General features: G+C 44.2%; 1 protein-coding gene across 1 annotated transcript; it reads right to left on the reverse strand.

Moving 5' to 3' along the window:
• Positions 1-333: 333 nt before the first annotated feature.
• On the reverse strand, positions 334-17536 carry LOC133975982 (CDP-diacylglycerol--glycerol-3-phosphate 3-phosphatidyltransferase, mitochondrial). The gene is made up of 11 exons (XM_062414040.1): positions 17399-17536; positions 12433-12646; positions 11104-11181; positions 8446-8545; positions 8173-8362; positions 6929-7107; positions 5703-5902; positions 4605-4896; positions 3535-3683; positions 3311-3441; positions 334-880 (listed from the first exon to the last, which is right to left on the reverse strand). The coding sequence occupies exons 1-10, from the start codon at positions 17512-17514 to the stop codon at positions 3322-3324; spliced, it is 1638 nt and encodes a 545-aa protein (XP_062270024.1). The 5' UTR covers positions 17515-17536; the 3' UTR covers positions 334-880; positions 3311-3321.
• Positions 17537-19487: the final 1951 nt, after the last annotated feature.

Here is a 19487-nt window from a genome sequence, read left to right on the forward strand (position 1 = left end):
ATCATTCTTTTTAATGTTATGGTACTTTCATATAATTCCGGTGGATTTAATTCAGACTGTGTTAGATTAAACAAAGTTAAGTGAAGAAAAACTTTGCATTCTGTGCCACTTGGACCAAATCTGTATTGAACACAGCCAGAAAGTAAACACTGACAATATTAAAAACAGTTTAGCCAAACTATTGATGCAGATTTTTTGCTTGGGTGTATTTCCCCCCCAATAAAAATAATCTCAAACCCTTTTTTCTTCTCTTTTACCCCAAGATAAAACATTGAAGGTAAAAAAAAAAAAAAATCCTCCTTTTCACCAAATTAAAAACACAAACTTTCAGAGTGATTGAAAAACTCTTCATCCTTTAATTTACAAAGATAATAACACACAGTAAATGTACAGTTAAAGTCTGATTACTGCTGTGGGCAGAGCTGTAAACACACTCCGATCTCTTAAAAACTGTCATTAAGGCTCCTTGAGGAATCGTAAGTCGTCACCACACCCGTCTGCTCACCTCAATTACATCGGGGGGGGGGGACACTCACTGATCCGGGCCTCTATTGCTTTCTTACACATGCAACGTAAACCTGTCGGGATGTGCGTGCAGGGGGAGAAGGAGTTTTTCATTTTGAAATGTTTGTTGTCAGTCATTCGCAACCAGACGTCCACAGAAAGATGAGTCAATATTTAACGGAGTTATCGATATGAAGGAACTGGAACTTAAACGGAAAAAAACTGGATTCTCCACTTCTCTCCGCTCCTGTGAGTGGGAGTGCACGTGTGAGTCACTGACGAGGGTTGTGGTCGATGTGAAGCCGAAGAGTGCGACTCCCGGCTCGTTCTGGAGCGGACCAGCCTCAAACAGAGATAATCCAAAACAGTCTCTCCCCTGAAAACACAAGCAAAGACAAATCTATTAATAGTATTGTTTATAAACAGGCGTATCAACTATTCAGTAAACAGATTAGTTTCATTGAAAAAAAATTCAAATTTGTTTATTAGCAGGAATTTAAAATCTTCCTTATATAAAAAGATTAAAAGTAAAAGTTGGATTAATGTTATTATATAATGTTTTATATACAAACAGGTCCATGTTCCACATCATCTGTTTGTGTCTAATGTTTGTATTTCTTGTTTGTTCTGTTGTGTCTTGTTTGTTTTTATGTGAGGCAATGGACAAACCACGGGATGAAGACAAATTTCAAAAGAGATTCAGACAATAAAGTGAAATTGATATCTAATCTAATCACAGTTTCCCAGAACCCAAAGTCACATCTTTTGTGTTGTTCAGTTTAATGAAGAAAATCAGTTCACAGCCTGTTGTTCATTAATATTGAACTCAAACGTAAACCACTAACTGAGAGGCACACATTGGCCCTGGTTCAATGTCTGAAACGGGAGTTTGGCCACTAGAGGGCAGTGAGCTCCATCGCAAACGCACGAGCCTGTTGGACCAGGACTGCTGTCGATGCTGGGACGTGAGCTGTGCGTGAACCCTTCAGCCTGGAGGCGCTCCAGCCTGTTGTCACCGGCTTCTAACAATAGACGACCTTTTATCCCTTTAACCGGCAAAGCTGTTGTCGAGTTGTTTTTTTCCTCTTGTCAGGAAAACAAAGAGATGAGCGATAAAACACACAGATCAGGCATCACAGTTCCCGAACCGACACAAACAATGAGCGAGGGTGAAAGAGCTGCTGGACGAACAAAAAACTCCCAGTGGTTGTTTTATCCATCAATGTAGAAAAAGTAGAAAACAATTATTATAGAGTTGTATTTTGTGTGGAATGGTTTGCAATAATGTGTTTTTCTAATTTAAATAAACCCCATTAAAAACAGTCCATCCTTCCCAGTTTAATCAGTGAAAGCTTTGAGGAGCAGAGGAAACAGATCAGTCGGGCTCTGTCTACACAGATGTTAATTATCAGGATCCATCGGGTTATCGGCGGTTGTCGTCTTTTCACGGGATTTGTTGAAAATGCGATAAAATTTATCAAATTGCCAGCTTTGTCCTTAAATGGCTCCTGGGTCAAACCAGGGTTTCTCCTCCGAACTGTGCTTACCGCCAAGTTCCAACAGGGGGGAAGGCTGCTGAATCAAAACTAAACAACCTCCACAAATCAAAGAAAAAAGGAAAGCTATACTTTCAACTCACAAGCTGTTTTCTATCAGTCAGTGGATCAGTAAAGGTTTGTAACTCCAGGTTATCCCAAGTCGTATCTTTGCTATTAACTTAGCACTTTTAAAAAGGTCGACGTGACTTTGAGCAGGGGATCATCACCGAGAACATCCTCCTTTGTTCTGTGCATATTTGTGAATTATGCTCAGGCCCTTGACAGTTGATCTATTTACGGCTGCTTCCTTCTGGCAACAGATAACTCGGCTTTTTTTTTTTTTCTCTCAACTCTGTCCAGGTAGTGATAAGCCACCACCCACTTACCGTCATTATCCAGCCCGCGACACTTCCTCTTCTCAGAAACTGGAGGAGAAAAAAAAAACTGACTGCCGAGTGGCTTTGCCTCAATCTGCAGCTGAGATCTAGACGGTTTCCCTTCTGGCAACAAGTTGACTTTTTTCATAATCTGTTTATCTTCCTCTCAGATTGAGCCGCGCTTTTTGCTTTTTTACAATCTCCACCTTAAACAAAAACTTTGCCTCTTGACTCTGGTTCAGGGCCGTTGAAGCCTCTGACACCAGCTCGCCAAGTCCCGACAGGACTCGGGGTTAACCAGACTGACAGATCAGCGCCATGACAACGCGCTGACTCACTTCTTGACAGGAGTGAATCAGCCGGCGCAATGTCCCAGCTCTCGCTTCTGTGATTCCTGGGCTGCTGGGAAGACGAGGACGGGACCTGTGATTTGGGACTCGCCACAATGACTGCAGACATTTCTAAGAAGCCACAGCCTGTTTTACTGCGTCTGTGTGTGTCTGTGTGTGTCTGTGTGTCCGTGTGTGTGTGTGTTTTTAAGGCTCTATTTTGTCAACAAGGCAAAAAAATCGGAATAAAAACAAAAGAAACAGAGTACAAATTTGGATCCTTTCAAATAAGAACTCTGATTTTATTTCATCTTTGATTTATGTTTGTATTTAGTTCTTTTCACTGGTTGTGGAAAACTGTGAAATCCTGTTAAACACTTATTCATTAACTCCATATTTATATAGTTTAAACATTTTATATGTTTTCATCTGGGAAATTAAGTTGACAGGTTTTTGATAAAAAGCCTTTTTCAACTTCCATGGAAACGTTTTCACGATATTCTGACATATTATAAAGTCACAGTTATGAATTAAACATGTCCGTGTCTGTGTGTGTTTGTACCTGAGGGCGTCTCAGAAGAAGTTCTTGATGAGGGGCGTGACGAGCTTCACCCACAGCTTGACGTGGCGGTCCGGCCGCTCGAACGTGGAGCTGGACACCTCGCTGGAGCGCTGGTACAAGGTCTCCTGCTCCTGAGAGGTGAGAACACAGGTGTGAGCTCGGGAAAGAATTACTCACCTCATTCGTCGGCATCGTTTCCCGCTGCGGTTAGAGACCAAACCCACCTCCTGCAGCTGGCTCTGCAGCTCCTCGTTCTCCGTGACGATGGCGATTTGGGCCTCCAGGTCACGGTGAACCGAGCGGTACCCGAAATTGGGCGAGCCAATTAGAGTGAGGCAAGGCCGGTTCTGCCCCTGGAGGTAATACCACAGACCTGCAGGAGGGGGAAAAGGCGCAGTGAGGTTTAATTCTTCAGCGAGCCGCTTTCGAGCAGGGATTTCTGTCGGGGGCCCTAACCACAACTAAAAAGAAAGCACATGCAGAAATCCCCCTGCGCGGATCCAAAACCCCAAAGTATGAGAGAGTGTACATCCTCGCCCTGAGGCTACGACAGGATGAGTGTGCGAGCCGCCGTCTCTCACGCTACATTCCACCGTGACCACAAGAAGAACAGCAGAGCAGGGAGACCAGCGGTGAGAGAAACGTGGCTCTTGTTGTTTTCACTGAGTCAAACGTACACCCTCATCTTTCTGATGAGGCATCAAAGGGATGGATAATCCAAAGTTATATAAAAAATAATAATATAAAATCTTTGATGTAAAAATAATCTGTAAAAGAGGATAACGCTCATTTGACTTGCATTCGGAAAATAAGAGCCTTTTTAAATGAAATCCATTATTTGTTGTAATTATTATAAATTGAATCATCTTTTGGTTTTAAACTGCTGATCGGACGCTATCAGCGATGAGAGGACGTCCCTTTGGGCTTGTGACACTACAATGGAAGTCATTAATGCGGCTGTGTGGTCGTCCTCCAACCTGAAGGTCGGCAGTTCGATCCCCCGTCTGACCCGTCTGCATGCCGGAGTGTCCTTGGGCAAGATGCTGAACCCTGAATGGCCCCCCCATAGAATAACAAAGTGCTGCGAATAGATGCACTGTATGAATGTGTGTGTGAATGGGTGGAATGTAAAACTGTACTGTAAAGCGCTTTGAGTGGTCATCAAGACTAGAAAAGCTCAATATAAATACAAAACCAGTTACCATTAAACCGTTAATTAAAAAAACGATCAACAGAGGACCATGGTGTGAGCGTAGATCTCAGCAGGTGTAATATCTGCCCCCCGTGGTGTCACCTTTGGCGTGGAACGTCCACTGCGCCCTGTGGTACTCGTGCAGGTGAACCCTCTCCTGTTGGCCCAGCTGGCACACCCGGCTGTAGAACTGCCGGGCGATGTGGACGTACGCGGCCGGGATCGCTCCTGCGACGCCCTTCGCCCCGAAGAAGCCGTTGACCTCGGGGGAGGCGGTGAGGATGCGGTAGTTGGTCCCGGCTCCGAGCACCAGGCGCATGTACGCCCGCGTCAGGTTGAAGTAGCCGGACGTCAGGAACACGGTGGAGTCGGGCCCCGCGTCTGTCAGCAGGCGCTGGAGGTTCGGGGTGGAGACAGGAAGTGGAAGTTACAGGCGTGTTTCTAGTTCCTGACATTGTGAAAAAATAGAGCCGATATGAAAACGACCTCTGCACAAACATGGCTGTTAATGTTTAATTACCGCTGAGCTCACAAGGTCATTAAGGAGTAACTGACCTTTCTGTTTAACACATCAGGACATTTCACTTCCTTCCTCATGTTTGAATTTTTCTGTTACTGTGTGATGTATTTAGAATCATGGATTTCTGGACTGGAGGTCACTGTCCTTGTTGCCATTTGCTATTCAAACTATTGCAAATTATCAAAGTTAATCACGGGAACAAAAGTAATTCTGATTTTAAAAAACTTACAAAATGAAGTTGAGAGTCATATCATGAATTTTATGTTTCTCTGTATGAGCTTTATCACAGAATTATTCATGTTCCCTTTCAACTCAGTGGTCGGCTTCAAAAACCTGTGAGTGAAAGAAGAAAAAACTTCAAATCTCCAAATGTCCATTTCTGGAATGTAAAATGTTAAACATACTGAGTTCCAGTACACGTGATCATGTCCTGCACCAGATGTTATTGTTTTTATTCCCAGGACACGTGACCAATTAACCTTGAATAGAATGATCATCTCATTGTCGTTTGTTAGTCACATGTGCACAATGTGGTATTTATGACTCGTTAAGAAAAACAAGGTCGAAAGGTCAACTCCAGTAAAGCTTTATCAGCGCTGAGCAGGGAAAAAGGGGTGTGTTCATGACTCGGCCAACCAGAAGAGGCCGGGGGTGCGGGGGGGGGGGGGGGGGGGCCTCACCTGTGTGACCTGCTCGTCCACCTGGATGCCGAGAGGTCTCATCTGCACCAGAGGGAACACCCAGGTGTCCCTGTCCCCGTCGCTCGTCCCCTCGTCCTCAGAGTCCCCCCCCCGGTTGAGGAGCCGCTGCCTCGCGTGGGCCGTGTTCATGACGTCCATGATGCGTCCCCTCGCCGCCGCTGAGAAGTCCTGTCGGTTGCCTGGTGGCCGCCGGGATACAAAGGTGCAAAACCAGTTTACACACGGACGGAGATAAGGGGGAGTAGTGGGGGACGGTCAAACTGTTCACTGGGTCACAGCGCACTCTGGGCTATGGGTTAGTGGTTTGTATGTGCACGTTCTTACGAGCGGAGGTAGAAACCATTAGAGGGTTTCAGCTTTGCCACTTACTTGTTATATTTCTGTCCTTACAAATTACATCTCATTAATTTTACTAGTGTGCTTGTGCCATTTGTGTGTTTGTGTGTGTGTGTGTGTGTGTGTGTGTGTGTGTGTGTTGCAGTTCCCACTACGTATCGTCTTCCAGCAACACACTGACATCACAACTCTATTCCTGGTGTTCGTTACCACGGCGGTGCAGTCCTGCAGACATGATGTCATCCATCCCTCAAACTCACATCCTGGCAGTCTGCGCTCGAGTTACGGACACACTGTACGAGCGCGAGTGTGTGTTTGTGTGCGTCTACAGAGAAAACCCGGACAATTTCACATCCGGCTGCATGGCTGGCCAACCGCAAGAGCTCTCTACAGCTATCTCACCGCACACACAAACACACACACACACACACACGCACACACACACACACACACACACACACACACACACACACACACACACACACACACACACACACACACACACACACACACACACACACACACACACACACACACACACACACACACACACACACACACACACACACACACACACACACACACACACACACACACACACACACACACACACACACACACACACACACACACACACACACACACACACACACACACACACACACACAGTCCAACCATCATTTATTCGCCTGTCTAAGCTTTCAAGCTCCATTAGCAAAATCCTTCGTCTCCTCTGGCCAAAAATCAGAACCCTGCCACCCGAACATGAGGTGTCAAAACATGTTTGGGGGGTAAACATTCGTCTGTGGACACACACACACAAACAGACACACACACAGAGACACACACACACGCGTTCGGTTACCTACCTTTGTACGGATGCACCATGCCCTCCAGCATGTTGACCGAGTCGTCGGGCTGCAGCTGCAGGGACACGTCCCCCACAGCCTCCACCATGTCGGAGAAGAAGTCGGCGACCTCCCTGCAGTTCTCCAGCAGCACGTAGCGGTCCTGCCTGTTGGTGAAGTACGAGTCGCTCAGGTTGGCCCTGGGAGACGAGGGAGGGGGACGGAGGTTAGGAAACCAGGGAGCGTAAAAGGGATAAGGGGACAGTTTCGTTTGAGAAGTTACTTTCTAAAACCAGGTTTATCTGAGGTCCGGTGCAACTCTGAACATCAGCTGGGAGAGAAAAAAAATCTATAAATGTCGCCTGGATGCAAAAGGACAGAATAAGGTTCCAGGTGAGGATATTTTTCCCTTCACTCCTGCAAACATGGACCCATTTGCAAGTTTCCCCTTGGATCTCTGTCGACAAACAGCTGCCCAATGTGAAGATGTTGTGTTATCACCTCAGTAGAGGAGCCAGGTTACAGATCGTGGAACTACAACCGGAAATGTCTTCCTGGAGACAATGTCTGAAAGTGTCCCGCTGTTTAAGCTAACATCACATCGCCCCGCTCTGCCCTTGCAGGTGGTTTCTCAGATCAACGAAACATAAACACACAACAATGATAAACTTTCTTTTTTCAAACTTCCAGCTCGTACAAGAGGGCTGCACTAGGATTTGCCTCCAGGCTAGTGAGTGTCTCCCAAGTCCATTCATTTGGACTGAAGTGTCTGAAGGCTCAATTGTTCCTGCCACAGAGAACATAATCTCCTGACAGGCGAAAATTAATCCATGGCATGTTTGGACAACAGAAACAGGTTGTGAACCCAATAATCTGTCGAGACACCAAGAGAACCTTTCTCTGGGACTGCTGGACAAGTTACACCCTCAAGTGGAATTCAAGTCAAGCTTTAAGGGTGATATTTGATATGGTGTCTATTGTCTGATACATGTGTTACATTGATTAGGTGAACTGGTCATTGGGAACAGCGTGTGCCATTTTGTGTCCTGAGGTGAAATGGAGTGGAAACCGCGACTCAACAGAAAACGGGCTCGGGAGCACACCCACTGTTCTAGATTTTCTCGGTATGTTGAAATGTGAGCGGAGGACACTTCCCAGAAACGACGGCGGGTAACACCTGTGCTTTGATTGTGTAAACGCTCAATGGAGCGGCGCAAGATTAACTCAGCACTGTTGAACTCTCCTCGTCCGGGAAGCCGACCCACCCGCTGATGATGACGCTGTCGTCGAACAGGTAGACTTTGATGTGCTGGACGCCGATGGTCTCGTTGAAGCGCTGGGGCACGAGCATCCGCAGCAGCCCCCTCAGGTCGGGCGTGTGGTACAGGGAGACGCGCATCTGGGAGGTGAAGCGCTGCAGCAGCGGCAGCAGCATGGTCCTGGAGTTGATCGGCCCTGCACGTGAGAGAAGAGACACCATCAGGACGGGGAGCGCGCTGAACGCTGCGTGCTGAGAACGACCCTCGACGGGGACGGACCTCGTGAGCCGCGGGTGTAGTCCAGCAGTATGGACACCTTCAGGTCAGGGGAGTGACTTTGGTCCTGTGAGCGCTGGAGAGCTTCCTCCATACAGTCCACCTGATTGAGAACAGGAACAGGCATCAAAACATGATTCCAAACGTGCTGCATGGATTTACTCCCGTGATGCACAGTTTAAAGAAAGGTCAAAATCCTACTTTGCTGGTAAACCAAAGACATTTAAGAGCTCCATCACATCACTTATCTGAATCCTGCAGCTTCCTCTGCAGCCACAAAGGTCTTTATACTTTCATATACACACACTTTGAGTTCCCCTCAGTTAACACAAACCAGGTTTATAACCAAAACAATGAACTGACGAGTTGAGAAAATCGTAAGAAGAAAGGTTTTAAGCCGAATAAATCATCTAAGTAATGTATCGCATATACCACATGTCTTAATCTAAATCTTAATCTTAATGTGCATTTGACAACATTTCACAAGTCGCACAACAAAACGCAAACATGATCTTTGGGGATCTGTGCACCACCAGCGCACAGAGGCTTTCAAGTTTCCTCTGAGGCAAATGGGACAATGAGTGTGGAGCTCACAGGAAAAACCACATCGAGGCATGACGCAAATGTTTGTGAAACTCAAGCTCAACCCAATTCAGAGCATAACAAGTGAGGCGGTGGTCTAGTGGCAGAAACTTGGACTATGGGCAGAGAAGGTCTCTGGTTCGTCTCTGGTTCAACTCCACGGAGAAACAACAAAAAGACGAACCTGGATTGATCTGTCCAAAAATCCAAGAGTCTCCCTACCCTGTCTAGTGCCCCTGAGCAAGGCACCTTACTCCCCCGACATCTGCTCCCCGAGCGCCGTGCATGGTCGCTCACTGCTCTGTGTGTCCTGCACACAGATGGGTTAAAAGCAGAGGTTGAATTTGCCTGCCATTGCATGGGTGTGTTGTGCATGTCTGTGCATGTGTTTGGTATAAATAAACATATCTTAATACCCTCTTTACATCCAACATGAAGGATGGTGAAATGTGTCCGACTTACACCAGACACCCAAATATCATCGTTTTTAAAACAAAGAGTAGTTTCAACAAGGAGGACAACAGTGTTTGTTTGTTTTTGGGTGGAGTTGAATATGATTAATACAAATTAAAAGCTGCACCAGCTACATAAGAAACCCCTTTGACCTTGACCCCCCCACCCAGAGCCAGACCCAAAAGAAATCTGCCAGGGCCACACATCAGTTGCTTCTGCCAGAGACTGAACATGACAGCCTCCAAAAAGTGAAGCCAAATTGTCCTAATGGCCCCCTAGTGGCTGGCTCCAGTAAGGACTATAAACCCTGCCTCATCCAAGTTAGCAGATGGGACATGGACTGAATTTAAGTGTCACATTCCACATTGAAGACTTTTCCGGTTATTTTAATTTACTCCTATCACACTGATGTTAGTTCAAGTTTTCTAGTTCCTGATAAACTTGATTTTAATTAGTAATTTGATGCTATAACAACCAGGGTTGGTCGAGCGTGTGTATCACGATACCACGATCAAGACTGTGCAGACTCTGGATCCGAATGAGGTCAGGAGCACAAGATGGCGGCGCCTGTGTCCCAGACATTTTGGCTTCAATTTTTGTACAGAAGGAGGAAGAGGAGACACATCGTCAATGTTCACGTCTTGTCTACGAGTTTGAAGTTCTCATCTTTCCTTCCTTTTGTAACCACATTAGTCTCATATTTAGGCACATCACCGCCACCTTTTGGACCGACGGAATCCCGTGAAACTATTGTCCGGAGTGTGCGTCACACGCTCGTGCACGTACATAGCGTCCCTAGCGTGCTCCTGAAAAACACTAGATTTCATTTTCACGTTATTCTCATCGCCCACACCTGCACTAAAGCAAATACACTGGACAGGTGTGACTGTCAGTATCAGGAAGTTCTCCTTGGTGCTGCGCCCGGGACTCGGGCTTCACGGTGAAATATTACCTGCAATATGCATTCTTCGCTCCAAACCGCACACCACGCTCACGTTCTTCTACTGAACCGAGCCGGGGCTATTGTGTCCGATTACGAGCGAAACCCCCGGGCCGGAAAATACCGAGTCATCCGGACTGGCTGCACCTTTCTAACTCACATTTCTAGTGATCCGTCATCTCAGGGGTTGGCAGCTGCCACAGCAGATCCAAACGCTTTTAGGTGTAATTAAGCATGTTTGACTTGTCTCTGCCTTTTTCTGTAATTCACCCCCACTGCCGCTGCTGCTGCTGCCGCTCGGCCGCCCAGGGAAAAAAAGACAAGACGTGAAAAACAGCTGAATATGAGCATCGGTCCAGACAGCGGTTGGCTCTGGGTTAACGTTGTTATGCTAGGCTTTCCAAGCATGAAGAACAGCAGGCTATCGTATGCCAACACTGGTCTCCTTATTCCCATAAACCCTTGCATTTTGAGGTCTTTCCTTGTAACTGGCCCGGAGTACATTTCATTCTGAACAAACCACACTGCGGTTTTCTTGGAACACGACTCTGACTCACATTGTCTGGCAGCTCTGACCAGCTATTTGGCACGTGCCTGCGCTTCAGCAGCTTTGTTCCCACCTGCCCCGAAATAACTGAAGCAGGTCAATTTCTGCAGGAACACAAAACGTGGGTTTTTTTACTCACCAGCTCCTGCTCCAGCTGACCTGTTCCCAGATACAAGGAGGCCATCACCACTCGCCTCTTTGCGGTCTTGATTCGTGCCTGTGGCCAGAGGGACGAAGGAAACACAACAGAGAATCATGACAGAGAATGAAAGGACGGTACGAGGAAATGCGGGCGTCAGGAATCTGGCCACAAAGGTCTGATACCACGGAAAGGCGGACACATGATGGGCTCATTTTCTGGGACTGAAAATGTTATTTAACTTTTTATATAATTTGGAGTAATGTGACCTTTAGTACTGAGTTACCACCTCAACTTGTAAATGGAGTAACCGCATTACTTCCTTTTCATTTTGCTTCAGGCACAATACATGTTTTGGCCTACTGCACTGGCAAGTGTCATCCAGATTTACTACCATCAACCAGCCTGGTGACATTTAGTAACGAAAAGGGAAGTGTGTGTGTGTGTTTGCACATCAAGTATTCCATAACTAAAGCAACACAATGCAACACTTGGCATTGTCTTCATTATTACGGGGAAAGTTTGATGACACAAATGTGGTGTCTTTGTGAAGCACACCCATTCACACACCCTTGTAACTAACATAAATTGGTGTTAAACTGTGTGTAGTATATTCTGTAGGCTTATGGATATGGCCAAAACAAAGCAGTACCGCAGGAAATCATGGCGGGTGAGACGACCATCAGACAGGAGCACGGCATTTCAACGAGGGCTTGAGGAGACACTTTGAGGTTTGGTAAGAAACTACAGGTGTCTATTATCACAAACCTCCACCGCCATGGTTGTTGTTGTTGTAATAAACTCTTGACTCTTCGTTGCCCAATAATGGAAATGAACGTATCTCATAAGAAAATAAATGGGGGAGGAAAATTTTCATTTCAGTACAAAAGGCAAAAAACGTTGAGAATTAGGTCAAACTAAATCAGGAGAAGAAATGTGATTTTTTTCTATTTTGAATATGGCGAAGAATGCCGAGGATAGATGTGAAAAGAGGTGGCCGGTTTCTTTAATAGATTTAATAATATTTAGCGGTGACAAAGAATGTCAAGTCACCTCAGAGCGGCACAATGACCATAAACAGCTGCAGTGACAGGAACTCAACTCAGGTGAGAGAAATCTAATTTAGTCTGCTGGGAGATTATGACTTCCTGAAGCATTTGATTTTTTATCTGTCATAGTAATTGCTGATATAAAACGGATCACAATCAAGTCTGACTCATTTCAACCTTTGATGTGACGAACTCTGGCTCCGTCTTTATTTATTTTGATTTTTAAAATCATTAATTTAACCCCAGAAGCGAACCCTGTTGTTATGACAGTGACACTGACCTTCATGGTCTGGTAGAACTGGTCGGGTGACCTGAGGATGTGGATGCGGGTTCCCGGCACCCGGAAGGCGGGGACGTGCTCTGCCATCCATTTGAAGTGGGCGCAGAGGCCGTCTGCGCTGCCCTGAGCTCCGGCTGACCCTGTGGGCCTTGCGAGGCGATACGGGGCCGGGTCGGCTTCGGCCAGCAGGGGAGCGAGCAGCAGCACGGAGGAGCTGGAGGAAACATGGACATAAAGAGATAGAGTTGTTTGTTTGTCCGTTTGTTTGTAAGGACGATAAGAGGTTAATTTAAAACTCAGTGGAAGGATGCGTCCAGAGAGAACCCGTTAAGGAATTGGGCATATTCTGATCAGGGGACAGATCCAGCTAGGATTTTCACTCCTTCAACATTGCAAGATTGGATATTTTTCAACATTTCCCTTGATATCTTTGGGAATAGTTCATGTTTAGGGGACTGATATTAATGAGTGCGTGCAGTTGGGGCAGATAAAAAAAAAAGAGGGTTGCTGGGAATCAACATTAGGGCTCAAGGATGGTAATGTTTGTCTGTCCTCCACTTTGGACAGAAGAGAATTACAAGAACAACAATCCCACCGACTCTGCTCCCCTGACATTTGAGTTAGTGCCATTGTGAAGCTGACATTAGTAGAAGCAGCGATTGGATGGATCACTGTGAAATTTGGTGGAATTTGTATTGTTCATCCTCACTTCTGTCCTCACCCTTTAAAATACTGCTTCTTCAGTCAGTTTTCCTTCTAGTAAATGGGTTTGATCAAACATTTAAAAAAAAAAGCTTGTTTTTCTATTTCTGACTTTATTTCTTGTCTTTGAAAGTCTTCATGGAAACCCAGGTGACAGCGTGGAAGACAACCAACCACTATGGACGTGTCTCCTGTCTTCCTCCTCGTCGGGGAAGACTGGGTGAGACAAAGCGTGTCCGCAGTATCACAACACCACACAATGGTTCTCACAGGTATTATTTGTCCTGCAGGTCCCAGCTTCCTTGGGTGTCACCAGCAACAGGAACACACCAGCACGATATAGGTAGCTCAACTGGTCCATCGAGCTAAAGCCAACTTGTTGGAATAGGATAAATTCTCCCTTCACAGAGGTTATAATGTCTGGTTTCACTTGAAACTGTTTCAGAGACACATTGGTCCAACAGTATGATTTATATTGTCTTATGCTGAATAGGTGTATTTGGTTGTTTAACCTACCAGGATGAATATGAATCAATGGGCTAAATAAAATATAATAAAGACACCTACAGCAAAACACTTCCGACAACTTGGACACATTTTGAGAATTCACACAATTAACTCAAGAAGAAGAAACAATGGATAAACCAATCATGAAATAAACAATAAGGGAAATCGCTCCTACAGCTGCTGCCTAAGAAACACCTCAGTCATTACAGCATTATTCTTAGCTTGCTCTTCTTACAGTAATGACAGGTCAATGCAAGTTTAATAAAGCGATTGTAAGTACAGAGAAATTAAAGGCAGCTTTATACATCTAGGATCAACACAGAGCCTACACATGTAGCCTGCAATTGCGAGCATTCATATGTGTTGTTATGTGTTGTTCTGCAATAACATCAACAAACACTAGCTGGAGGGAGGTGGGCTTTTTTCATCCCCCTGTGAACTGAGCGGGACTTGTTGGAAGATAGTACAGGTTGAGTAAAAGAGAGAAGACGTCAGAGCCGATGACGTGTGCGATGATATGAAATGTCTGAGGGTGGAAGGAGCTCTTGTTTTATGCGTTTGTCGGGTAAAAATAAATCACGTACAAGACATCAGAGTAGTTTCTTTGTGCGCAGTGGAAGGTACGAGACTACGCCCTGCCTACGCAGTCAATTCTACGTTGACCTCATTGCGTGTAACCGTAAGAGGCACAGATTGAAGACCGCACTGTGTGTCTGGTTTGTCTTTTGTCAGTGTCCTACATTTCACCCCGACACCACAGTCATCGCTCTCCTTTTTGTCTCCGACATAAAATCACATAATTGGGACCGACAATGCAGCCACATTAAATAAAGACAAGGGGCGGAGCAGTGTCAACCTCAGAGATCCCAGGCTGATTGTCAGGAGTCACTCCGCTCGCCCGCCCCTTTCTACTCATAATGACCAAACTTCACAAACACACAAACACACAACCGGGTTTCTGTTTGGGTTCGGATTTGAACCACAAAAGGCCACTTACAACGAGCTGGAGGAAACAAAAGTCGCATGAAAACAGAAAAAAACACAGAGCAGGGCTTCGCTCCAAAGCCACCGTGCTGAGCTCGACGTTCTGCAGCAAACACACGAGAGGGGATTTCCCTGTCACTTGTGAGTCAAATCATAAACACATACTTTAGTTATTGAGCCATGGAACAATGGCAGCATCAAAGAGAACATCCTCGCGTTCATAGAGCTTAGGCTAAGATCTATCTGTAAATGACAAACGAATATATACGCTCATAGGAGGTGAGATAAGTTCTGTAATATACCAAGCTTATTTAATGCACTGGTCCTTAACCGAACTCCACGCCTGACAATTCTCTGGAAGTGGTTAAAGATATAGGGGTGTGACAGCAGATAAGGAGCAGCCTTTGACACAGCTAGAGCAGTGTGGGTTCTTAACCTTCCAGTTTGGAATGGGCTGTTTGCCTGGCCTGTGGTAATGTTGTTGATTCCTGTTTCTGAAAATTGTTCAATTGACCTTTGTGCTGTAGCTGTTCATTCAAAGTTCAGGGATGTCAGTACACAGACACCCGACCTGGAGAATTCGTTATTAACTTTATTTTATTTGTTTACAGTTGTCGTTAACCGACAGTTCTACAATTATTTGTTTTATTGTTTGTGTGCGGGGCCTTTTATTAACGGTCTATGGGGCAGAGCAGTCAAAAACGGCTAAGGTCCACAAAACAAACGTGCTATTACTTTGAAGATAAACTGCCAAACAGGAAGTTATTCTATGAACATTGTTGACATAATGAAGATGAGCTCCCGCCACACCCGTGAATGTCTTTGTCATTTTGAAGTGGTGAAATTAAAATAATCAAAAAAACATTTTGATATGTTCAACTCAGACTACAGACTGAAAGCACGCTTCCCGGCTGCGCCCACTGAGCTAATCACATGACCAAATCCCATAAAACGTGAAACTGCACTTCTCTTCTAATTACAGGGATGAGATGAGCAACGTAAAATCACCTCAGGCTACACAGAAATAACCGAAATGCTTCTCTCAGACAGAAACAAAGTAGATCTGTTAATCCTGAAGTATCAGAAATGTCAGCAACACACTGCATTACGGTCTCCGTTGATGCCACTTGAATAAAACCTTTAATTTCAGCAGTGTTGCACATCATTACAAGACGAGCGTTTTGATGACTGGGACTGAAGGGGAGTTAACTGCCTTAGATGTAATGAGGTTAGAGGTTGAGTTGATAAACTGAGGCTTCAGCTGGTAATTTCAATGAATAGAGGAGCTGTTTGCTATGGTATGTGTCTGCGACATGTCCCTCCTGATTTGAAGCATGTGATTGCAGAAAATGCTTCTGCGTCTGTCTTCTTCATAATTCCACACAATTCAGAAATCCCTGACTGGGAATAACACTTTATCCTTAAAGGATTTAGATCTTCATTCTTCTCAGTGGATCTAGACTGATTTGACAAACTTGAAAAGCTTTTTATTTTCTTCCACTTTTATAGTTTATAACGTGTAGACAAGTATTATAATTCTTACTGTAATGCTAAAAATATAGTGTGACATATATAGTGTTGAATGTTAGTTAGCACTAATATGCTGCAAAAGAGCAAAAGTCCATTAAAGACAGGATTGTCCATGTACTTTTGGCCATACAATTTACTACATCACAGTATGAGTGATCAACAGGAGATGTGATCAATGGAAAGTATTATATTTACTCCAAACAGGAAGTATTTTTTAATTTGATAACGTAATTTCATGATAACCACATCATGGTATCTTTATCCTACTATGTGATCGTGAATAATTTTTCAAATCGGTAGAAGTTTTAGGTCATGCCTACAGTCTTATAGGATACGAAAATGCATTTTTTTTAATCTGCATAAATAACAATTGTGCAATTTACAGAACCACGAGAAAGAAAGATAAGTTGATGACAAAAGAGTCATTTATTTTGTTGAAATATTTTTATTTTTGGAGATGAGTGATCAAGATATTTCTGTACTTCTGAACTTCTGAACCTTTTCTTTGAATACTTCGTCTCTTGCCTTAACTGGAGGTAAAATGGGGAATCTAACTGATTAATTTATGTATTTTTGCGGCTGGTCGCATAAGAGTGTTATTTATTCTGTCCTGTTGTGGACTATGTGGACATTTGTATGTTTATTACAAATAAAGTAAAGTGAGTGGGGGGGGAAAAACAGTAAAAAGGGAACATTCTTGTTGTTAGTTAACACTTTCCCCTGCCAAACTGGGTGTGCACTGTGAATTATGTCAAACCAGCTCCTGTTCCATGGACCCCGGGGTTAGTCACCTTTCCCAGCATCCTCCTCTTCAGAATAACGTGTCAACTCAAACTATGAGGCAGCGTTACAGTATTATACCACCGGAGTCGTCCGTGTGTCAGGTTTCCTTTGGCTAACATGTCATCCACTGTTACATAACTGGAACATCATGTACAACCTCGGAGTTATTTACCCTGAAGGTGAGTTGCTGTTTGCTCAGCTGACTCAGGAGGTGCTACTGTATTAAACTGTCAATGTCGAGCGTTCAAATTGTCGTTATAACTTATTAGTTTCATGCAGACACGCCACGAATCTGCGGATAACCGCCGATGTCGCGTTGATTCTGGGTCAAAACACCAGCGTGTCCGATAAAGGATGCATTAGCCTCTGTAGCTCTGCGGGGTGAGGAGACATAAGAGATACAAAAAACACGGGTGCGACTCTCGTGTCTGTGTCCCCGGGGACCAGCCGCGTCTCTTACCCGCCTCGGCTGTCCCGTGCACGGAAGAGCCGGTCCGATATCCGGGTGAAAACCCCGGCGATGGCCGGTGAGTACACGGAGTGCACCAGCCTCCTCCAGGACATGGGAGCCGCCATTGCTAGACCGCTGACTCTTTGAAGGAACTTTATTGACACCGCGCTGAGTTCACAGACATTAGCAGTAGAGGTTGAACTGCATATTTCCATTGAAAATTGAAAAGTTGCAACTTTGGGAATTTTCTAGTTATTTACATAACCAATAAATCAGTTGATTGAGAGAACTAACAGGAGATTAATCCATTGTAAAAGTGCATTGAGTTTTTACCCTGTATTAAATAGTTAACTTGTGTAATCGGAACATTTTCCTGTTTATGAGTTACATTTTCAATGCAGGACTTTTACACTTAACGGGCTATCGGTGCGTTTACTTAACTTATGCATTCGTTTTTCCATAACAACAAATAAATGAGTCAGACAAAACAACGTATTAAAGGTTGTCTCGGTGTGTTTGAGTTCTGCGGTTTGTAGTTTGAGCTCCTTGAAATGACCTCTAGTGGTGAACCTGAAAACTACCTGGTCCCTTCAGTCAAATTCACCCCCGACCTTAATCATGTGTGTGCACATCTCATGCAGCTGCTCTCAAAACACAGAGCGAACGCCAGCTCTGCCTGTTGTCTTTCACTTTACTGACTGGAATCCACTGCCAAATAGGAGAGTTAAGGCGTGACCTCAGCTTCACCGCAGGTTTTCAGTCATGCACAGCGAAGCATTTTGTGTGTGTCTGCTCCAGCCAACAGGTGGTTTCCTTGTACAATCAGATTGCTTTGCTTAGAAGAAGCTAAGCCGGCCAGAACCAGTCGATCCTCATCATTATACTGTAATGACACTGTTGCTTGACTGGTAATAGCGTGGGGCGATGTTAATTAGTGCCACTAACGTTGTGATAGAGTTGTTGGTGTTGTTTGCTTAGTGGACTTGTTCGTTTCTCACTGGATAAAGACAACAACTGCAAAAATCCTGGTATCTTTTATCTGGTGCGGTTTGTTGATACAGGTATGTTTTTTAACCTTTTACATCTGGTGGACAAGTTTGTGTGTGTACTTGTGCTTTCCTTGAGTATTTCCATTTTCTTAGACTTTATACTTTTTAATTAATTCAGAGGGGATTCATGTGTTTTTCACTTCACTGCACTTGAGAGCTGCCGATTTTAAAAGCGTTAAAAAGGAATATAAAAATACAACAAGTTGTATACAGTATACTAAATACTTAACAATAGGTAGTGATTGATCTAAATGACTCACTCCAGATAAAGGCTTGAAATATCTTAATTCTGGTTCAACTATGTAAAGCATTTTGTAACATTGTTTTGAAAAGCACTGACATGTTTAATGAAACATTAGTATAATTATTATTATTATTATTATATTATTATTATTATTAGTAGTAGTAGTAGTAGTTGTTGTTTTAGTGGTAGAATTACCATTTATAATAATAACCTTATCCCAGTAATGATCTAAACACCTCATTACAACTTGCGTGACATGATAAATCGTAGATGTAGATAATTATTATTATGAAAAAAAACTTTAATAAAATAATGATACGATAACAGTAACAGAGGCCTTTGTTTACATATACCAGCAGTGCATTTGGTTGACATACACACACACAAACACTCACATATACTACATTTATATACACACACACACACACACACACACAATGCAGGACTTGTGACATAGTATTTCAGGTCAGGCTTACTGGTAGAGCAGTCCGGCAGGTTTGTTGCTCAAGAGCACTAACAATAAGTCAGATGCTTCCTGGAACAAAACAAGGGCCCTGGGGACCCTATCTTTAAACAATAGCCAGCTTGTAGCAGGTTAGATGTGAATCATCTCTGACATATATTCCATCACCAGACTTTATTCAATTCTCGTTGAAAAAAATTGCATATTACAGCAACATTAGAGACAAGATACTATGAAATAATATGACTTTCAATAGCAATAAACAGCAACGTACATATTCCAAAAGACTGGGTTATTGAGCAAATATCTATCCAGAGGTAGAAGTTTACTATTGGGCTTTGC

Source organism: Platichthys flesus, chromosome 20 (assembly GCF_949316205.1).
Source record: "Platichthys flesus chromosome 20, fPlaFle2.1, whole genome shotgun sequence".
Taxonomy (NCBI): domain Eukaryota; kingdom Metazoa; phylum Chordata; class Actinopteri; order Pleuronectiformes; family Pleuronectidae; genus Platichthys; species Platichthys flesus.